This window comes from Orycteropus afer, unplaced genomic scaffold, assembly GCF_000298275.1.
Source record: "Orycteropus afer afer isolate SDZICR_OR568_19922 unplaced genomic scaffold, OryAfe1.0 scaffold00487, whole genome shotgun sequence".
In the NCBI taxonomy this organism is placed as follows: Eukaryota; Metazoa; Chordata; class Mammalia; order Tubulidentata; family Orycteropodidae; genus Orycteropus; species Orycteropus afer.
The window spans coordinates 1,493,409-1,510,681 of NW_006922074.1; the positions used below are offsets into that span (position 1 = coordinate 1,493,409).

General features: G+C 45.8%; 1 protein-coding gene across 1 annotated transcript in view; it reads left to right on the top strand.

The window, feature by feature from the left end:
* The window catches only part of CORO1C (coronin 1C), an 86,678-nt gene that overhangs the window by 57,256 nt on the left and 12,149 nt on the right, over positions 1–17,273 (top strand). Inside the window, exons 4-5 of the mRNA XM_007954985.2 lie at positions 11,618–11,747; positions 15,088–15,269. Of these exons, the coding sequence (XP_007953176.1) occupies positions 11,618–11,747; positions 15,088–15,269 (312 nt within the window). The remainder of the gene's footprint in view (positions 1–11,617; positions 11,748–15,087; positions 15,270–17,273) is intronic.

The following is a 17,273-nucleotide window of genomic DNA, read 5'->3' on the forward strand; positions in this document are numbered from 1 at the left end:
GTATAGGTTGAGCTTGCTAGCTTTTAAGATCCCAGTCGCTACTCACCAAAGTAGGAGGTGGAACAATGTTTTGTATAGTATGTTATGCCAGTTGAGCTTGATGTCCCCTGTGACTATGGTCCCAAGCCCACAGGTTCAACTACTCAGTTGCTCTGGGTAGCTGGCTGTGACCAAGCAGTAACCACAACCTTGTACGGCACTACTTTTTGAAGCACTGTTTTGTACCAGTACATAGCAGTTACATAAACCCTTCTGCCCAGAAGCTATACTTTGCTCCTAAGTTTTCCAAATTTGGGGTACTTTTCTCCAAAAATATCTTCTCCCAGAGAACTTTTAAGATTGTAGCTAGTAAATATTTTGCCTAGGGGAATTTGAGCTCTAGGAAAATAAAAAGTGCTTTAAAAAAAAAATTTTTTTTAATGTAATACACATACAACACCACATGAAACGTTTCATCAAACTCTGCATGCAGTATTGGTACACTCGGGTGCCACAAAGAGTGGCCAGGTTAAGCTGAGTGAAAGATGTTGGTTCACCATTGTCTCTTGTCTGCAGGGTAGTGGGCAGCCATAAAAGCAGAAAAGTGGCGAATTTGGGCAATGGGATTGCTGGATTGTTCCAGAGTCTGGGAGTCTAAGAGATCTTACAGACTGTCGTCTCCTTACTCCTCTCCAGCTGTAGGTCTAGAGTGGTCCCATATCAGTTCAAACAGACTGTTTTCCTTCTCTTAAATGAGTCTTACTCCTGCAGAAATCAACAAACACAAATTCCCTGTTTCACATACTTTTACTTCATTGTAAATTTCCCTAATACAGTTTTGCCTTGAAGTCAAAATGGAAGTGATGTTGCCCTTGGTCATGAAAACACATGCCTTAAAACTCTTCCCCTGCCCCTCTCAGCCTGCAACAGGGCTTCACAGTGTTTCCATTTTGTACAGATTGCATCTGGGCCGTTTGCCAGTGGATATTGTAACCCTGGCAGATCAGAACCCAGCACTCAGTTCTTTGATTTTCCCAAACGTTGCATTGCTCTCGGTGTCATGGTTCACTGGGGAGCGTGCTGACTCTGCACGTGGCTGCCCTTCGGTTATTAGGTCGCTGGTTTCTGTAGGGATTATGCTGCTTTGCAGCTGCTACCAAATCTGTCAGCCTTGTCCCGGCTCATACGTGCGCCTCTACCCCTCGCTTTTCCTTTGGAATTTAGTTTCCCTGACTTTTTTTTAAGAAAAACATCTATTTAGGGGGATAGCCTCTTGTAGGGCTGTAATTCTAGTGCCTAGCCCAGTAGCAAGTTCATGACCTGTCTAGAAACACTTTGTGTGGCCTTATAAATTGCACCCTGTTTGGAAACTAAAACCATCATGCTAATTGCACGTAAAAATGACTGCTTGAGAGAAATCCAAGTCTCTTAATTTCTCTCGCTTTTTTCTTGTTGGGTCTGTTCTCTTTGAGCTGTTCTTTTTCCATCTCCAGAATTTCACGTGTGAGAAGAGTGCCAGGGACACAATAACATGGGCTTCAAGTTGTTTTTTTCCAGAACTGTGATGGCATTCACTGATGGATTCACTTTTTCATCTGGGGGCCCTGGGGACTGATGGTGTATTATTTTTCTTTCTTTCAAAACAAAACACTGCCATAGTAATGTGTTGTCCCATAGAAAATGTCAGGGACACACAGCGTTATTTAAATTAAAAAAAAAAAAAAGCAGCCAGGGATTGGGGGATAATTTGCAGCGCCTCTGTTCTGAGATGCCCGCGTGGGGATGGCAGAGGGCATTCTGGGCCCGTTTTCCTCTCTTCTCTGCATGTATGTCTGGGAAGTCTAGTTGGGGTGGGAGTGCCAGTCTGTAGGCATGGACCAGAGTTGCACAGATGCACCTGTCTAGAGAGCACACATTCTCACTTGTGATAATTGGCCTACCTGTAGACTAGAGCTTTTACACATCTGATAACTTGGACGTCAGTCAGTTCACTGGGTTCAGCACTGAATTAATCTGAAAATAAGATTCATTTCAAGCAATCCTGATGTTCAAACCTAAACATGTATGTCTAGTGACAGTGGTCATCATAACAGCAAGAGTAACAACCATAAACATACAGTAGATGGTTTTTGCTGGGCACTGTTCTGAGCCATTTTTTGCATGGTTATATGTAATCATTGTAACCTTACAGTAAAGCAGGGTATGTCCCACTGACAGATTAGGATACACAGGTCCAAGGAAGTCAGGAAGTTCTGTTGAAGGTCACACAGCTGCTGAGGGACAGGGCCAAACCCAGGGCTGCCCAGCTTCAAAGGTTGCGCCTCCTCCCTCTTTGCGGCCTTTGACATCAGGGCCTCTCCTTGAGGCCCACAAACCGCATCAGCTCCTGACCCTGAGGTGGAGCTGACACCGCTGTCCCCACATTCCAGCGGGGAAACTGAGGCTTCCCGAGGTGGGATTCTGTTTAATGTTAACATGGCCAGTAGGTGGCCCAGCTCTGACAGGAGCCAGTCTCTTGGGGCATCCAGGCAGTATCTTTGCCACCACACCAGGCTGCGTCCCCAATACTCACACGAAGGTTAACCACACGCCAAATGGTACTTGCACTCCTGTGGCCCCGGAACAGCAGGAGATAAGACCTCTTCAGTCTGAGCCATAGGTCATTACCTGAAGGCAGCACCAACCCTAAAAAGAGCAGTTGTTGTTGTTGTTGTTATGTGCCGTCGAGTCAGCCCTGACTCATAGCGACCCCTCCTTGGGTTTCTGAGGCAGTATCACTACGGAAGTAGGATTGCCCAGAGAGGGCCTTTTAAATGACAGGCCTGTGCGTAAGACCTGCAGGGACCAGCCAGAGGAGTCGTGTGCTTATGGACAGAGACTGAGGGTCGTCACACGCCCTTTCCACAGGCCACCATAGATGACAGCACTGCCTTCATCTGCCAGCAGAGACAAGCTCTGTCTTCTTTCCATTCTGCTTTGACAGACCTTTCCAGTCCCTTTCTCCTCCTGTTATAAACTCTCAGGCCAACGGCTTCCCTTTTACTCAGGTGCTGGTGGCTTTGCCTTGGCAGCCCCTCAGGCAGCCTCTGCGGGGCGTTGTTGAGAGGCTACGTGAACTGTAAAGGAAATTGCTGTGTACGTGTTTTTAGTTTGAAACTGGATACTTGATTTCCTTCCTTTCTCCCCCTCTTCCTTCCTTCCACCTGCCCCTGTCATCTGACTCCTATTCATCCTTAGTGGTCATCTCCGTAGGGAGCTTTCCTGGACCTGGCAAGCTTAGTTAGCAAACAGGTAACCTCCCCTGCCCTGCCTGCCCCACGCCACTGCCGCTAGGCCCCAGCAGCTGGTACCGTGTCCATGGCCAGCCATGGTGTGTGGTGTCTACCTGAAGAACATTACCTTTGAAAGGAAAGATGCTATCTCCAGTTAGAAGAGCTGGATTAGTTTTATCAAATGTCTAAGCAGAAGACCAGTGCAAAAATCATAAGGAAAGCTCGAATTGCGCTTGAATCAGTTAGACCTCAAAGGCCATTTCCACGTGGGAAAACCAGAGAAAGCTGTTTGGACCGTGTCTTACAAGAGCATCAGAAAGTCGACTTTCTTTGTCCCTCAGCCTCCACATGTATGGTTTTGCATCACCCAATTCAGGGCCTATCTCTGGTGCATGTCTAGTCTACTGGAGTGTAACTGAAAGCTTCAACATCTCCCACCACAGCGAAGGGTCCCTGCCTTTCCTTTCCTGAGCCCCCACTAGGCTCTGTGAAGACTCGAAGACTAAGCAGTGCCCAGGTGCACTTATTCAGGGCAGTGTTGGAGGCGCAGTGCCGCTGGACCCAGCCTTTCCTTTCACCGAGCCAAAGAAGACAGTGACATCCAGAGAAACCGTTACGATGGGGGCTCTGTGGTGAAAGTAAGTGGGATTTATTTATCAGAATCAAATGCCATTGGCCACGTAAAGAGTCACCCCCTTCAGTTAACTTGTGATGGAGCCCTCAGTGAAATCAAGGAGCAAGAAATGTTCAAAGGGACAGCGTCCTTAAGGTCCTCTCAGAGTGGAGAGAAGATCTTTTAGAAACTGTCTTTTGTGACCACCATTCACCTGAAGTTCCTTCAGTTTCACCTCAATTTCTAGTGCTTCTGTTAAATTTAAGAAAACTTTGTTGAATGTTTTTAATTAAAGTAATACGTATGGTTTCACCCCATTTACATGTATCCATTTGCCTGGCCTTCCTGCCATTCCTTCATTCATTCTTCTATCTTCTCAACTGAATATATGCAAAAATATGACTGGACTAATGGTCAACACATATTAATTATGTTTGTTTCTGGGTGGTGGGATTCTGGGTGGTGGGAACTTGAAAATCTTCTTTGTTCTTTCTCGTATTTCCTGCCCCGCCCCCCTTAAAAAAAAAAAAGAAAAAAGGAGCATCATTGGAGGAAAAAAAAATAACCTCATGACATTGGCGTTTTTATCCAGTGCTCAGTTTACACCAACATAGCCTGGGTTACCTGTGCGGTTTCATAAGTGAATGATAAAAGTAATAACCTCTGGTGCTTAACAGGTACCTGCCACGAGCAGGGACTGTTGTAAATGTGCTAGACACATCTTGTCACAGTCATTCTCAAAACAGCCCCACTGGGGGAAGGTTCCTTATTGTCCCCGTTTTGTTGATGAGGAAACACGGCTCAGAAAGGTTAGGAACTGTCCCCAAGGTCACACAGCTGGTATGTGGCAGAACCAGGACTTGAGCCCAGTCAGTCTGTGCTGCAGTGTCTCCACATTTTGAGCACTACTTCTGTGTCAGGCTCTGTTCTGAGGGTTTTAGTAACTCGGTCAGTCCTCACACCAAGTCTGTGAGAGTAGGTCCTTATGTTTTCCTCTGTGCACAGTGGTGGTGAGTTATTTGCCCAGGGTCACACTAAGTGCCAGGCAAGATTTGAACCAAGGTTCCTCTGGCCCCAGAGTCCACATTCTAACCCTCTACATGCCACCATTTACATCTGCAGCCTTTGGTTTTCAGTCTAATAGGCGGCTCTTCCTCCTCTTAGACCAAAAACTCCTTGAGAACATGGTCTTTCTCCTCTTGCTTGGCACTGGGCCTCTTTATAGGAGCTCCTCAATGTCTGTGTTGCATGAATGAGTAACTGAGGTAGTAAAGAAGGTTACCAAACCGAACCAACCAAACCCACTGCCATCGAGTCGATTCTGACTCATAGCAACCCCCATTGGGTTTCCAGGTGGTAAATCTTTATGGAAGTAGATTGCCCTGTCTTCCTTCCATGGAGTGGCTGGTGGGTTTGAACCGCCAACCTTCTAGTTAGCAGTCAAATACCTTAGGCACTCCACCACCAGAGCTCCTTAAAGAGAGTTAGGTGCCTGTATTAAATGCATGAACCTAATTGTGGGAGCCATTTAATCTGTCAAAAGAGAGATAAAGAAGGAACAGAGAGTTTGCTCATTTAAAAAGTTATATAAATCATATGGAAGGAAATTTTCTTTGTTGGTTACCAGGGGTGGGAGGGAAGGGGAGGGAATATGGTTAGATAGAGACAAGCATTGATTTGGGTGAAGAGAAGGCCAGTGTACCATATGTGAGTGATCAAAACGGTGACATTGAGGAAGAGGAAGACACAGAGAGGTACATGGGAGGTACAGACGACAAAGATGAATCCTTTTTCACATACAGTACTGTGTTGTCAGTGAAGGCAAAAATGGATATACGGGTGGATAGATGAGTGGACAGGCTGAACTATTAGTTACGTCTGTGCAGGGGGGAGTGTGCCCATGACCATGTGTGGGGTTGGCAGACAATGTTTTTGGAAGCATATTGTATTTGAATGTTTTGGAAGGAAGATAGGGCCATCTACTTCTGTAGTGATAACTGCCTCAGAAACCCAAGGAGGGGTCACTGTGAGTCAGATTCGACCCAAGGTCAGTGAGTTTGGTTTTTTTTGGTACACCACCTCAACAACCCAAAGAGGGGTCGCTATGAGTCGGGTCTGACTTGACAGCACATAACAATAACAACAACATATTCTATAAGAATTCCCAGGTATATGTTGTTGTTGTTGTTAAGTGCCGTCGAGTCGTTTCCGACTCATAGCGACCCCACGCACAGCAGAACGAAACACTGCCCGATCCCGCACCAGCCCCACAATCCCTGCTATACTCGAGCCCATCATCGCAGCCACTGTATCAATCCATCTCGTTGAAGGCCTCCCCCTCTTTCGTCGACCCTCCACCCTACCAAGCATGACATCCTTCTCCAGGGAATGGTCCCTTCTTACAACATGACCAAAATAGGTAAGACGAAGTCTGGCCATTCTCGCTTCCAAGGAGCATTCTGGCTGCACTTCCTCCAGGACAGATCTGTTAGTTCTTTTAGCAGTCCACGGTACTTTCAGCATTCTTCGCCAGCACCACAACTCAAAAGCATCAACTCTTCTTCGGTCTTCCCTATTCATTGTCCAGCTCTCACATGCATACAAGGTGATTGGAAATATCATGGCTTGTGTCAGGCGCACCTTAGTCCTCAAGGAGATATCCTTGCTCCTCAGCACTTGAAACAGTTCCTTCGCAGTTGACTTTCCCAGTGCTACACGTCGTCTAATGTCCTGACTGCTGCTTCCGTTGGCATCGATTGTAGAACCAAGCAATGTGAATTCCTTGACAACCTCAATCTGCTGAAAAGGGACAAGGTTGTATTCACTTCTTGGCCACAGCCAGCTACCCAGAGGGACTGAGTAGTTGGACCTGATGGGCTCGGGGCCATAGTTGCAGGGGACATCAAGCTCAATTGGCATAACATACCACACAGAAACGTTGTTCCACATCTGTGGTGGTTAAATTTGTGTGTCAACTTGCCTGGGCCTGGTTGAGTAGTTGAGCAGCTGGTGGTAGTTATTCCCCATGATGAGACTGGCAGTCAACTCCATGGTGGGATCTACCACAAGCAGCTGAGGAGCTGCCTTTGGGATGTGGTCTGCTTATATAAGGAGAAGCCTTGGACACTGCATGTAGCGTGTCATTGTTCAGCAGCCTGCCATGCTCTGCCGACCTTGGGACTTGCAATGGACTTAAATTAATGGCTTGCCGTGTGGTTTGGTAACATCAGGACTGTGCCTTTTTACTTGTCAACCTTGGGTTTGTCAGCCTCAGCAGCTAGCAGCTGTTGAGTGAAGAAAAAGCCTCTAGCTCCAGTGGGCTGGGGGGAGGAGGCAGAGCTGGACCCCAAGGTTGAGGGGCTTTCACCCAGCCCCTAGAGCCTGGCACTTTGAACTTGGACTTACAGCCTGTAAATTGTAAGAGAATAAACTCCTGTTTGTTGAGGCCATCCCATTTGTGTTATATTGCTGTCAGAGTGGCACTAGGTAATCAGTACAATATCCTGCGTTGGTGACTGGGATCTTAAAAACTTGCAAGCGGCCATCTAGATGTAATGATGGGTCTCTTCTCGTCCAGAGCAAAGAAGAATGAAGAAAACCAAAGAAGCACAGAAACAATTCGTCCAAACAACTGCTATACCATGTGATCCTCAGCCTATACAACTGTGAGACCAGAAGAACTAGATGGTGCCCAGCTACCACTGTCAGCCACTTGGAGGAGAATCTGTGTAGGAGATCCTGGATAGAGAGGGAGAACAATGTGGAACAAAACTCAATCATTTAAAAAAAAAAAAAAAAAAAGGGACCAGATTTGCTGGTCTGATAGAGCCTGGTGGAACCTCTGAGACTATGGCCCCTAGCTGCCCTTCAGGTCTGGAATTGAACCCACACCTGTGGCTTCCAGTTAAACAAAAGACAGGCATATGAGCTGAACATTAGGTAGATACACTCCTTGGAGAGATCAATCACGGGAGAATAGAAGGGCTGTGTATGCACAGGGAGACAGCTCAGGGGGCAGGACAGTGTGGGAGAGAAGGACACAGGGAAGAGGTGGCTATGGAGAGGAAGTGGGAGGAGATCTGTTGCATTGTGGGAGATTGCAGTCATGAGAGAAAGTGTGTGTGAGCTGCTGTATGGAAAGTGAATTTGCTCTGTAAACTTTCACCCAAATTTCAATAACAATTAAAAAAAAGTTATAAATCAGTATCTTGTTCTGTTATTTAACATTTCCTCACAATCCAAGGAGAAGATGGATGAAGGAAAAACTAGAGAAAGGAAAAAGTGAAGGCCCCATTGTGAGCTTTGCCAGCTCCCCTTTGAGGTTGGAAATGGTGATGGAATTAGGGCTTCCTGTCACTCCACGCCTCATTAAGGAATTTAGAAAATGAACTATTTAGTCACATACAGAAGTGGCATACAAGGCTTTGTAATCTTTGCAAATTAAATCTAACCCAGCCAGGCCCACTGCTGTGGAGCTCATAATAACCATATAGGGCAGAGTGGAACTGCCCGTAGAGTTCCCAAGGCTGTAAATCTTTACAGAAGCAGATTGTTATATCTTTCTCCCACGGAGTGGCTGGTGGATTTGAACCACTTACCTCTTGATTAGCATCTGAGCGCTCAACCAGTGCACCACCAGGGTTCCTTCTTTGCAAGTTGGTGACAGAAAATTGAAACCAGCTGTCCACGTTTATGGTGCCATCTGGTGATGGTAGGTGATACTACAACTTCAGTTCTAAATGGATCCGAATTCATCTTGCAAAATCTATTTCCTGTTGAGTCACTGAAGTCCCATTTCATAATTGTTTTTTCTGTTGACTTCATGCTTTGATCAAATAACTCACCATTGTTTTCTATTCAGCATTTCAGTCCTACTTTATATTCAGGTAGCCAAGTTCAATTTGGAGCTCAAAGCAGCTCATGCTGGGTTGAAAGCAAACATGTCATGCTGTGTGGGAAGCAGGTACTCACCTTCTTCCGGGCAGAAAGCGTGGTTCAGAGTCTGTAGCGCTCGAGGGACCTGGGGTGGGGAGAGGCCTTTCCTTCTGTCCCCCATGCTTGTCACATCTGACTTGTTCAGGATTGGCTGACTGATGGGACGGAGGTTCAGGGAAATTGGGTGACGTGCTGAGCTCAGACCCTCAAAGGCAGGTTGATTTTGCCATAATTTCCATCAGAGGCTGTAGTTAGCTGTCAACATGGACAATCCTTGTAACTTGCACTTTCCCCCTCTAGAACAGCAGAGTTTTTGTTTTGATTTTTTGCAGGACAACAAAGCTGAGCTGGACTTTCAAATACTCATCTAATCCAGGCCTCTGCTTTCCACTGAGCGGGGAAGACAAGCAGTTATTTGTCTCCTTCTTCAAACTCCCCACAGAGGAAAATTCTGCCCCTCACTTGTTCCACTGTGGAATGTGATTTTTCACTGACAGCTCTAGACTACAGTTTTCATAAATGCAGTCCTTACATATTTTGTTTATGATAGATTTACTTACTTTAATCATATTTAATAAAATAATTATTTTAAACTTCAACCTTTCAGAAAACTTGAATGGGACTTAATATCTGGTCTTCCGTGGGGTTCTTGGTGCCACTCAGCGTACCTGTGACTCAGTATTTCTTAACCTTTTAAACCCAAAGGCCTTTGTTAAGCAGTCTCTTACTCCTTTCCCTCTGGTAACTTTTGCTGTCCCTTTCTCCCCTATCACCCATGTGTGTCCCCAGTTAGGATTTGGTGAATTTTCTGTGTGTCTTCCCCAGTCTAGAAGATTTTTCTAAAAGTTTTATTGAGCTATAATCCATACATCTTACAATTCACCATTTAAAGTGTCCAGTCCATTGGGTTTTGATACAGTAACATTATATGGGAGCTCTGGTGGTGTTCTAAAATTCAATGTGTTCTAATATTGTAGTGATGGTGTGTAATATGTTGTTGTTGTGTGCCGTTGAGTCGTACCCTTCCTTGGGAGGTGGTATCACTACGGAAGTAGATTGCCCAACCTTCCTTCTGAGGGAGGCATTTGGCTGCTAGCCAGAAGGCTGGTGGTTCAAACCCACTAGCCACTCCTCAGAAGGAAAGCTGGGCAATCTACTTCCGTAGTGATATTGCCTCAGAAACCCAACAAGGGGTCACTATGAGTCGGGTTCGACTCGAAGGCAGTGAGTTTGGTTTTAGGAGTTCTGGTAGTGTAGTGCCTAAGGCACTTGACTGCTAACCAGAAGGCTGGTGATTCAAACCCACCAGCCACTCCTCAGAAGGAAGGTTGGGGGATCTTCTTCCGTAGTGATACCGCCTCCCAAGAAGGGGTTGTTATGAGTCGGGTATGACTCGACAGCACACAACAACAACAACAGATTATACACCATCACTACAATTTCAGAACATATTCATCACCTCAAAAAGAGCCATCACTCCCCCCAAACTCCCCAGACCCCCCAGCACTAAGCAATCACTAATCTACTTGTTTGTCTCTATAGAATTTGCCCATTGTGGGTATTTCATAAAAATAGAATCATACAATATGTGACCTTATGTGATTGGCTTCTTTCACTCAGCATCGTGTTTTCAGGCTCATCCATCTTGTAGCATCATCAGCATTTATGACTGGGTAATATTCCATTGTATGCTTATAGCACATGTTGTTTATTCATTCATCAGTTGATGAGCATTTGGAGGTGGTCTCCATCTTTTGGTTATTATGACTGATGCTGTTACAAACATTCGTGTTGTGTTTTTGTGTGGGCATATATTTTCATTTCTCTTGGGTGTACACATAGAGATGGAATTGCTGGGTCACATGATTGTTCTCCAAAGTCACTGCACATTTTACGGTCCCACCAACAGTGTATCAGGGGTCTAGTTGCTTCACATCTTGGCCAACACTTGTTATTATCTCTCTTTGTGGTTCTAGCCATCCTAGTGGGTGTGAAGTGACATGATGTGGTTTTGATTTGCATTTCCCTGATGACTAATGATGTTGAGCAATGTTTCATGTGCTTATTGGCCATTTGTTTATCTTCCTGAAGAAAAGTCTATTCAGACCCTTTGCCTATTTTTATATTGGGTTATTTGTTCTTTCATTGTTGAGCTGAAAGAGTGCTTTAAATATTTGAGATCCAAAATTCCTAATCGGATTTATGATCTACAAATGTTTTCTCCCAATTTGTGGATTGTCTTCATTTTCTGGGTAGTGTCCTTGAAATGCAAGTTTCTACTTTTGATGGAGGTCCAATTTATCTATTTTTTTCTTTTATAAGACTGTTATCTATAGGACATGCTATGAAAATATTAAGTATATTTGCATCTTGCAAATGTAAATGAAAATATAAAAAACATGATGTGTAAACGTGGTACCCTTCCCCAGGAACCCGCGATGGGGTGGGATCTCACTCCCTCAGGAAGCTTGGCTTAGTGGGTTTCACCTCAGTGTCGCCTTCATGGGTGTCAGTCATTTTGAACACTCTTCAGTGATTTGATTGCTCCTAACTGGAGAGTTCTGAACTTCACAGGGAACTGACAATAAAATCCTAACCAACATTAAATAAAAGCTGAGAGGTGATGTTTTGTAGACTTTATTGCTGTCCCCATCTTTCATATATTGAAATGTAAAAATAACTTCCTGATCATTTCCCCGTATTCTACCTGTATGTTCCATTTATGCAGAAGAACAAGCCTTCCACCTGGATGGTCACATTGAAGGTGCTGATGAAGGTGGTGCTTTCATGTGGCTCTTCTTTCTTCCTCCTCCAACAGGTATGGCAGATCCCGGAAAATGGACTCACCCTTTCCCTGACGGAACCTGTGGTGATCCTAGAAGGCCACTCGAAGAGGGTGGGCATCGTGGCCTGGCACCCGACCGCTCGCAATGTGCTTCTCAGCGCAGGTAGGAGCTGAGTCTGCAGCCATGGGAGATCCCCTGTCCCCTTGCCATCACTTCTCCCAGGCCTGTGTGTGGAGGGGAGCAGCAGGTGAATTTTGACTGTGACCTATTACACTCTGTGCACTGTACAATGCTTGAAACAGGTCATAGGAAACCACGATGAGGTACAGTGGTCCCCAGCCAGAGCATGTGCACACGTGTGTATGTACGTTCTGTAAGCCACATTGACAATGCAGCAAGGCTTGCTGTGCTTGGAAAAGTGCACAGATGCATACTTTTTTCCTATAATTTTAGCAGGTTGGTGGTTCTGTCTAGAACCCACCCTCACGAAAGTTTTGGTTATTCCTAACGTAAGGAACACTTGGCTGGGAGCCAGCAATTTTGGGTTCCCACCCAGGTGTTGTTGCTGGCACCTCTGAGGTGGTCCTTTTAGGCATATATCTTCCTTCCTTTTAATAAAAAAAATTTCCTTTTTCTGTGTATACAAGTAGTCCATGTGTTTTATAGAGAATACATTTAAACAAAAGGAATACATTAAATCAGATGTTAGTCCACTGGCCAGAGGGAGCACCAAGGTGTTTGATGTTTCCAGAAGGTATTTGTAGATGTGAATGTTACGCACAGAGATGGGTGAATTCACTTCACTCGACCTGTTTTCTACGTTTAGTGGTAGACCGAGACTTTCCACTGGCCGTGAAATGTCCTTCCTACAGTATGTTTAGTGATTGAATAGTGGTCCGTCATCTGGATGTTTCTTTCATCAGTTGTCTATTTTGGGGCATTGAAGCGGTTTCTGAGTTCTCACTCTTACAGACAGTCCTGCAGTGAGCCCTTGTGGCCGAGTCCTTGTGTTCTTGCTGGTTTCCCACTTCAGTACTTTTCCACCTTCTGCCTCAATAGCATTCTTTTCCTTTGTCGAAAATTTAAGATGTTATTTTCTTTTCTAAAAGCAATACAAAGGGCACAGAGAAGTTTGTGGGCTGATGGAGACCTCTCTATCTTGGACCTGGTGGTGGTTATGTCAGTACACATACTTGTCAAAACTTAGGAATGAACATTTGAAATGGGTACATTGTATTCTATGTAAATTACACATAAAAAAAAGTTGATTTCGTTTTTAAAAAGTGTTGCTGATGTTAGTGGTAGAATTTTGAAAGGTCTTTTCCCTCACTGGTGAAAGGGGGAGGGTAGTTAGTTTTTAACTGGTTAATAGAGGGTGTTTTATGATTTATAGTGTATCAAAAAAATGAATGCCAAGGACTCCTTTTCAAAAAAGGCAGTATACATGATTCTGGTTTTTTTGTTTTTGTTTCTAAAAATCACCCTCCAGTTTTTTCCCAGATCCTCAGTCTGATAAGGAGAGAGAAAATTCCAGAAGTGGAATTCCATCATGGAAAACTTCCTGCCACCCTTCTCATCTAGGTCAGGCATAGATGTCGTCAGCAGACTGATGCCCACTCTGCCTTTTAGAAGCAAAGGAGAAGGGCTGATTGCAGTGCTCTGCCTATTGTAAGACTCTAGGAGCAGCCGCCGTGGCTGGGGTGACCTGTGTGCCTCTGATCACCAAACAGGGGAGAGCTGAGCTCCACCTTTCCATACGATTGTACACTTTCTTCCTGAGCCCTTAGCTACCTCGTGTCCTGGGTGTGGGTGGCTCATTTTTCTAAAGAGCTGACAAAATTGGCTCATTGTGAACAATTCACCTCCAGATGCCCTCCCCTTGTTGGGCTTCATCCTTAAGCTAATGTCCGGGGAGCAGGAGAAGGAACTGCAGGCTTGAGTGTAAACAATTTACATGCTCGCTGCTGCCCAAAACATTGGTAATTCGAGTCCTCCCAGAGACACTTGAGAAGGAAGGCCTGGTGCTCCATCTCCAAAACATGGCCCATCGGAAGCCTGCTGGAGCACAGCAAGGGCTGCGTGAGTCACAGCACACCTGGCAGCAGCTAGTTGGGGGTTTTGCTTTGGGAGCTTAGGGCCCAGCCTTGAAGGGAAGAGATGGAAAGATAGGGTTAATGGTCTGAGTGACTGTAGCCGAGATTACGAGATTAGGTAGGTTGTGGGCTCTCTAGGTTGTGGGCTCTCAGGGATCAGCTTCTGGATCCATGGGTTGACTTGATTGCAGTTTGGCATTCTCACCGCAAACAGCCCAGTCTTGGCCTGTTTTTCTCTCCTTTTAAAGATAGTGATCTGTTGGGGGTGAATTTTCAGGCCAGTCCTTGTATTTCCCTCCCATTTATTATAATTTACCACACGTGAATCCAAGGCCCTGTTTTACAGTGTCACTGATTTGAATAACCTGCCATGCAAAGCTTGTGTTTAGTGTCCTAAACAGTTACTTAAATTCTTTATTTTTAATTACTCTTGAAAATAAGTAAGCTGTTTGCAGTCTGATGCTTGTTTGCCTCACAGTCAATGTGGCCATTCAAGTCTTTAGGAAAAAAATATTCTACTTTGGGATAGTTCTTTCTTTTTGTTTGTTTTATGTGAACCCAAACTTAAGCTGTATTTTTGCTTTAACACTTCTGTTTCTTTTGCAAGAATCTCTTTTTGCCTTGTCATGTTAGTTTTTAAAACCCATTAGGTAGGTGCTGAAGACCTCTGGTTGCATAATGGTTAAAGCATTTGGCTGCTAACTTAAAGGTCAGTGGTTCAAACCCACCAGTCGTTCCATGGAAGAAGGATGAGGCAGTGTACTTCCATTGAGATTTACAGCCTAGGAAACCCTATGGGGGCAGCTCTACTTTGTCCCACAGGGTCACGATGAGTCGGAATCAACTTGATGGTCATGGATTTGGTAGATAGGTGCCGCTTATAATCAGCACTCCTTTTTTATCAGTCTCTTTCTGTATATATGTACACACACACACACACACACACACTCGTTGTTGTACATCATTGAGTTGATTCTAACTTACAGAAACCCTATAGTGCCTAAGGCATTTGACTGCTAACCAGAAGGCTAGCAGTTCAGACCCACTAGCTACTCCTCAGAAGGAAGGTTGGGCAATCTACTTCCGTAGAAATACCACCTCAGAAACCCAAGGAGGGGTCGCTATGAGTCAAATTGACTCAATGGCATTGAGTTTATGGGACAGAGTAGAACTGGCCCATAGGGTTTCTTAGCCTGAAATCTTTATTGGAACAGATCACCAAGTCTTTTCACCCATGGAGCGGCTGGCTGATGGGTTCAAATTGCCAGGCTTTTGGTTAGCAGCCGAGCGCTTAACCGTTGCACCACCAGGGCTCCTTCATACATACATATCCTCCATTTTAGTGTTCTTAGGCTGCTGTTTTACAGGTGCTTCTAATCATAAAGGGGCATGGCTTTGCTTGTTTCCAGGCTGTGATAATGCCATCATCATCTGGAATGTGGGGACCGGGGAAGCCCTCATCAACTTGGATGATATGCACTCGGACATGATATACAACGTCAGCTGGAACCGCAACGGCAGTCTGATCTGCACGGCTTCCAAAGACAAGAAAGTGAGAGTCATTGATCCCAGGAAACAGGAGCTCGTTGCAGTGAGTATTTGTATTTGTGGCACATAATGAGTGTGCCCCTCTGCTTCTAAGGCGGGCCACAGAGGTGCACTTCTGGTGGTGGACGCTTGCCATGTGCAAATGCCAGTCTGAAATGAGAAAGAAAGGATGGTTTAGTGTTCTGGTTACCTAGTGCTGCTCTGACAAGAATATACCTCAAATGGGATGGCCTTAAAAAACAGGAGTTTATTCTTACAATTTGGAGGCTTTAAGTCCAAGTTCAGAGTGCCAAGCTCTGGGGGCTGGGTGAAAGCCCCTCACCCTTGGGCTTTAGCCCTGCGTCCAGCTCCTGGCCCACTGAAGCTAGAGGCTTTTCTTCACTCAGACAGCTGCTGGCTGCTGAGGCTGAGAAGCCCCAAGGTTGACAAGTAAAAAGGCACAGTCCAGATGTTACCGAACCTCACAGCAGACCGTTAATTCAAGTTCATTGTAAGTCCCAAGGTCAGCAAAGCATGACAGGCTGTTGAACAATGACATGGCTATATGCAGGGTCCAAGTGTGCCATAAGCTAAAGACCATTCCCAAGGCTTCTCCTTATATACAGGAAGCAGACCACATCCCAAAGGCAGGTACTCAGCTGCTTGTGGTAGATCCCACCATGGAGCTGATTGCCAGTCTCATCATGGGGAATAACTACCACCAACTGCCCAGCCACTCCCCCAGGCCTAGCCATGTTGACACACAAACATAACTATCACAATTCCACCGCTTGTCAACTTGGCATCTGTACAGATCTCCTCGACTGGGTGGCTCTAGTCCCCTAGTTCCTCTAAATGGTGACCTCACCCCCTTGGCCTGGCAGGCCGTTCCTCTCCCTCTTGGGCATGGCAGCCCCGCCCCCTCACTCTTGGGCAGCGGCTATGGCTCCATCCCACTGGCTCACATAAACGAGCAGCCCCACACTCCAGAACCAAGTTGGTGAAGGTCTGGCTCTTTGAAACCTAGGGGGCTGTGGTGGTTCCACCCCCAAAGGCATGGTCCTACCCTTTCAGCCTCTGCTTCCATTTCCTTGGTCTCCGCTTCTGCTGATTAATGCTGAAGGCAACCCACTCTGCTGGAAAACCCTGCCCAAAAAGCACTCGGCTTTCTTGCTCCATGGGCCGGCCAACCTGCTACTCCATTTCATGCCGGTCTTTTCTACCAATTAATGCCCAAAGGCAACCCACTCTGCCAGTAAGCTGCCTAACCAAAGGCATCAAGCTTTCTCCTCCGTGGCCTGGTAAGGCTGTTGCTGTCTCATGCCGGTTTTCTTGGCTCTGCTCCTGCCGTCTGTCATGCCGTATGCTGGGGTCTCTCTGCCAGGGTCTCGGGTCAAGGACACACTCCACTCCTGTTTCCACATTTTAGGTATCTGTCAGAGCAGTACCCTACTCTCTCGGTACCAAATTCTGTTCTGGTTACCTACTGCCACTCTGACAAGAATATACCACACATGGGATGCCTTAAACAAACAGGAGTTTATTCTTACAATTTGGAGGCTTTAAGTCCAAGTTCAAAGTGCCAAGCTCTGAGGGCTGGGTGAAAGCCTCCCGGCCCACTGGAGCTAGTGGCTTTTCTTCACTCAGACAGCTGCTGGCTTCTGAGGCTGCCAAGCCCAAGGTTGACAAGTAAAAAGGCACAGTCCTGATGTTACCAAACCACACGGCAGGCTGTTAATTCAAGTTCATTGTAAGTCCCAAGGTCAGCAGAGCATGGCAGGCTGCTGAACAATGACATGGGTACATGCAGTGTCCAAGCATGCTGTAAGCTAGAGACTGTTCCCAAAGCTGCTGCTTGTATACAGGAAGCAGACCAAATCCCAAATTCTCAGCTGCTTGTGGTAGATCCCACCATGGAGCTGATTGTCAGTCTCATCATGGGGAATAACTACCACCAGCTGCCCAGCCAAGTTGACACACAAACGTAACCACCATATTTGGTGTCTGCCTTTCTCCCCAGTCGCGCTTCCCTTCAGGGTTGCATGCTTTCGGTTTTTGCTTAAGTCTT